The 5,556-nt window shown below is 36.6% G+C and overlaps 1 protein-coding gene across 1 annotated transcript in view; it reads left to right on the plus strand.

Moving 5' to 3' along the window:
• The window catches only part of LOC116847578 (fatty acid synthase-like), a 14,165-nt gene extending 8,644 nt beyond the window's left edge, over positions 1–5,521 (plus strand). The window contains exons 10-17 of the mRNA XM_032822703.1: positions 41–1,111; positions 1,237–1,475; positions 1,550–2,243; positions 2,363–3,191; positions 4,024–4,502; positions 4,634–4,888; positions 4,968–5,219; positions 5,296–5,521. Coding sequence (XP_032678594.1) covers positions 41–1,111; positions 1,237–1,475; positions 1,550–2,243; positions 2,363–3,191; positions 4,024–4,502; positions 4,634–4,888; positions 4,968–5,219; positions 5,296–5,442 — 3,966 coding nt within the window. The 3' untranslated portion in view covers positions 5,443–5,521. The remainder of the gene's footprint in view (positions 1–40; positions 1,112–1,236; positions 1,476–1,549; positions 2,244–2,362; positions 3,192–4,023; positions 4,503–4,633; positions 4,889–4,967; positions 5,220–5,295) is intronic.
• The last annotated feature ends 35 nt before the right edge of the window (positions 5,522–5,556 follow it).

Below are 5,556 nucleotides of genomic sequence, written 5' to 3' on the forward strand. Positions count from 1 at the left end.
ATATATATATATATATATATATATATATATATATATATAAAGTGCATTACACACACAAGATAATAAATTATTTTTAAATACTTTAGAGATTCCTGTACGTGTATACAAAGAGTCGAATATAATAATATCTGGTGGTGTGAGGATTCATGGTCTTATGGCCACTCCTATATTTCGACGCAAACCAATGGAGAGTCCTGTTCTTGAAGAGTATAAATTTGTAGCTCATCGCGATAAAGCTAAAGTTTCTTTTGAGGATGGAATAATTTTGTCGACACATCTCGTCCTGGAGTACCATCAAACATCAAAAGTAGACATTATCGAATTTATTGAAGACGGTGACGAAATAATAATACAGGAATTAGTCTCTCCAATATTTGTTCAAGTCTTGACAAATTTGCCCCTCATTCAGCCCAACATTACTCTAGTGAAAAGGACTACTTTTTTCGATAACATTACACTTCCCCCAAAAATCACAGTTTCGCAGTCGAAGAAGTTGTCGATCAAAAACAACGCAGTATTGGTCGCAGGCTGTAATTTATTAACAAGGAGTAAAAATGAAATTTTAAAAGAAATCTTACTAATATTAAAAGCTGACGGGTTTTTGTTGACACGAGGGCAGTCACTCACGAAGGAGGAGATCGCAAATGCCGAAAGGTACAATCTAAAAGTTGTACTTGAAAAACAAACAGAGAACGAGTATATTACGCTCATGAAGAAGAGAGGACGGCCAATAAGTAAAACAGAAGTGATATGCGTAAACAATTACGAATTCTCTTGGCTAGAACAACTTAGATCAGTTCTAAGTGCGGAGAACGAATTGGCTAGGTCTACAAGAATTATTATAGTTGGAGAGAGGAATGCAGAATGCGGCTTATTAGGTCTCGTTAACTGTTTGAGGAAAGAACCCGGTGGTGAATTAATTAGAGGAGTATTCATTCAGGATGAAAACGCACCGAAATTTTCATTTCAAGATCCTTTCTATGCAGAACAACTTCAGATTGATCTAGTTATAAATGTCTTACGCCCGGGGAAAATATGGGGATCGTATCGACATCTTCCGTTAGCTCCTCTGAAACCTAAACTCGTACATCATGCCTTCGTCAACCAAATGGTAAGAACGCTTATTGGATAAATTAAAATATATTTTTCATTTTGCCACATCCTTGTATTAAAAAATTATTTCATAAATTGTCCTATCTATCATAGAAAATTATGCAAGGATTATAACATTCTTAGGTGCTCGGTGATTTAAACTCGCTTCGTTGGATTGAAGGTACGATCACTTCAAATTGTCAACACGAAGATCTCGTTAACATCATTTACGCTCCCCTTAACTTTAGAGACGTAATGTTAGCAACTGGTAAAATCATGGAAGGCATACTGTCACGAGGACGCTTAGAGGATTGCATGATAGGTTTCGAATATGCCGGTATTGATAATACTGGTCGCAGAGTAATGGGAATTTACGAGACTAAGTTTGTTACTATTATACTTTTCTGTTTTGATGAAAATAACTATAAAATAATATTATATGTGTTTCTTTTTTCAGATGCATGTCAAATAAAATATTAACCGATAAATATTTATCATGGCAAATTCCGGACGAATGGTCTCTCGAGGATGCTGCGACGGTTCCATGTGTTTATGGGACATGTTATTACGCATTGTACCTTCATGCGAAATTAAAAAAAGGTGAAAGAATCTTGGTTCACTCGGGTACTGGTGGTGTAGGTCAAGCTGCGATTCATATTGCGCTTCACGACGGTTGCGAAGTATTTACCACCGTTAGCACTTTGGAGAAACGAAGGTTCATAAGAGAAAACTTCCCGTCTATCCCTGAGGATCATATCGGGTATTCCCGTGACACTAGTTTCGAACAGATGATATACCAACAGACCAACGGACGTGGTGTGGATATCGTATTAAATTCTTTAGCTGAAGACAAACTTCAAGCGTCTGTACGTTGTCTCGCAAAAGGCGGACGTTTCTTGGAAATCGGGAAGTTTGATATGATGACTAATAATACTTTGGATATATCGGTCTTTTCAAAAGGGATTACATTTTACGGTATAATGTTAGACAAACTTTTCACCGCTGAAGATGAGCGGAAACAAACTTTATATACGGCACTAGCTACTGGTATTGAAAGTGGAGCCGTTAAACCAATTACTAGAAAAATTTTTCAAAAGGACGAATTAGAAGCGGCCTTTAGGTACATGGCAGCTGGAAAACACATCGGAAAGGTAAAGTGAATAGCAGCTATTATTATGAATTGTAATTATGGCCAACAAGCATATATGTATACAAAACGAAAAGAGATGGAGTATAAAATGTAGTAAGACTGGTTTTGTTATACTTTCAGATAATTATAAAAATACAAGAAGAAGAGAATTTCAAAGACGTGCCTATTCTTGCTTTACCGCGTTACTATTGCTTGGCGAATAGGTCATATATTATCCTTGGAGGGCTGGGTGGTTTTGGTATGGAACTAGCCGATTGGTTAGTCATTCGGGGTGCTAAGAACCTCGTGATGATTTCACGAACAGGAATAAAAAATGGTTACCAACGTATGAAAATTAAGCAATGGAAATCTTACGGTGTGAAAGTATTAATCATATCAAACGTTGATGCATCAAATGTCAAAGATTGCGAACGGATGTTGAAAGCAGCGGAGGAGCTAGCGCCAACCGACGCTATATTCAATCTGGCTGTACTACTGAATGACAAGATTTGTCCCAATCATACGATAGAGACATTCCAAGAGCCTTTCAAAGCAAAAGCATGGGCAACGGAGTACTTAGATCAATTGTCGCGAAAAATATGTCCACAGCTCCGACATTTTGTCGTCTTTTCTTCCGTATCATGCGGTAAGGGCAACGCTGGACAGACCAATTATGGAATGGCGAATTCTATCATGGAAAGAATCTGCGAAAGGAGGTCGCAGGAAGGCTTGCATGGTCTGGCGATTCAGTGGGGCGCAATCGGCGATGTTGGTATTTTAGCCGACATGCAGGAAGACGACAAAAAGATGATCATCGGCAGTACGTTGCAACAAAAGATAAGATCCTGCATCGAGAAGCTCGAGGAATTTTTGTTGCAAGAGCAGCCTGTAGTGACGAGTATGATTGTGGCTGAGAAACACATAGACGGTGGCTCAATCAATATTATCGACACTATTGCCAACATCATGGGTAAATATGTAATATTATTAAAATAAAAAGAATTAAGTTAAATTCTTTTTGTAGATAAATGCATAAATAATAGACATTTGTGTAAGTCAATAATTGCATCCAATTGTGAATGTCGTAGTATGAATACTGCTACAAATCCAACATTAACTTTATTCGATTAAGGGCCGATTTTTCACAATGATAGTTTAAACTTAGATTTCAACTTAAACTCTGTTTAAACAAAACAAACGCATTATTAGAATAGAATTTAAACCTGAATGAAGTTTTAACTGCTATTGAAAAATTGCCCCTAAGGGAAATTCGATAAAAGACGCGTTCGGGCAGCACGTTGACAGCGCTATTTAGTACCATCACTGTTCGGGAAGCTAGTTAGTAGCACCACCAATCATTATCGTGACGTCACTGACGGTAGGGTTCTCCGTTATGACTTCGCGCTACCAACACTGCCGCTTCCGTGGTGCATTGATAGCGTTAGCGATTGCAAGCTCTCCGAACAGCGGTAGTGAATTGTTCGTTCTACGTGTGTATCCTTATTCCCTGCATATTAAGTTTCAGATTTTTATTTGCTTTACATGTAAAACATCGTTGGCTTTACATATAAAAAATGAATTATATGGAAATCCGATTACAAGATGCAAAATCACAAAAATTTATAAGCTTAATTTAACCACTCAATAGGGCGGCTCTTAACTCTGGCTATTGCTGTTCATGAAACTCGCATTCGCTAGCACTATCTTGGCTTTATGAGTTGGTAATATTAGGGTTGATAGCGTAGTAGCGAGCTTTCCAAACGCACCCGAAGTAAAATAAAATCTTGGATGTTTGTTAATAGGTTTGAAAGATTTGAATACTGTATCTCATCAAGCACGTTTCTCTGAACTTGGGATGGACTCGATGATGGCAGTGGAAATTAAACAGTCCTTAGAACGGGAGTTTGGAGTTTTTCTCACTGCTCAGGATATTCGTAATCTGAATTTGGCCAAACTCATTGAAATGTTTAACCAAGAAGCTAAGACTGAGAAATTGCGTTCCGATGATATTTCAGATGCAAACAACTTGGTTGGTGTAAAATTACTTGTCCGTATGATAGATAAAGTCTGTGCAACACCTGACGTATGTATGAATCTACCAACAAAAGGCGATATAACGAGGAACGAGATATTCCTATTGCCAGGAATCGAAGGTTGTGGAGATATTTTCAGTTCACTGGGTTCAAAAATAGAAGCTCCAGCGACATGCTTACAATATGGAACTTATAATACCGGCAAAAGTTTTAGTACGATAGCCGAAATCGCTGACAATGTTTTAAAAGTATGAGTCCTTAATTTCAGTACAATTACATATCATAAAGTATAAGAAATAGTATTACATTGTAGCATAACATAATGTGGCATTCACAAGTTCTTTCTTTTTACTTTCTTCTACATTTCGCCGTCTTCCAGCATATGATGAACAGAATCAAATCTAAACGAGACTTTTTAATAATTGCCTACTCATACGGAACATTAATTGCTATTGAGTTAGCAAGGAGATTGGAAGGAATGCTTCTCCGAGGCCGACTAATACTTATCGACGGCGCACCTGAGCAGCTAAAAATATTGGCAGATCAATTTATAACTAATACCACAATTAACGAAATTCAAAATAATACTCTCCTAAATATAATGGATTTTTTAAATCCGGCAGTTAGTGGGAAGGTATTTATTGTTATTGACATTATTTTTAAATATTCGTAAATTTTTTTTAGAAAAATCAAATAACTGGATCATTCTACAGCTCCTCTTAGAATTAAATAAATGTGTGAGTTGGGACGACAAGTTGAATATATTTATAAACCATCTTTCTACAACAAATAAGGGATTATCATCCGACTTTACAAGAGCTTTATGTGTAACAATTTACAACCACATACGTGCTATCCATGCATATGACGTAGTACAACAACCGAAAATTATATCACCTATAATACTTCTAAAGCCAACTCTGCAGTCGTTGCGTTTGCCTGATGAAGACTATGGTCTACATAAAGTACTTGACATGACGTTTCTTAGAACGTAAGCTGCATACGTGTAAGAAAAATTTTAATGAACCATGATATTTTCAGATTACTACAGGAAACGTGGAAGTACATTACGTGGAAGGTACTCATGTTACCATGTTAGACAGCGACAAAGTTGTAGCTGCTATCAACAAACAATATACCAAAGTACCAGTGGAAAACAGTCAATTATACACTGAGAGAAAAAAATAGAATAACTATAATCTCACTATATTTTATAGTTAGTTTTGTCCTCAAACATATATTTAAAACAATGTAATATAATAAACAACAATATGTTATATTACATTTACATTGTTGAATACG

This window comes from Odontomachus brunneus, unplaced genomic scaffold, assembly GCF_010583005.1.
Source record: "Odontomachus brunneus isolate Ranch 3 - 2012 unplaced genomic scaffold, Obru_v1 Obru_scaffold_080, whole genome shotgun sequence".
In the NCBI taxonomy this organism is placed as follows: Eukaryota; Metazoa; Arthropoda; class Insecta; order Hymenoptera; family Formicidae; genus Odontomachus; species Odontomachus brunneus.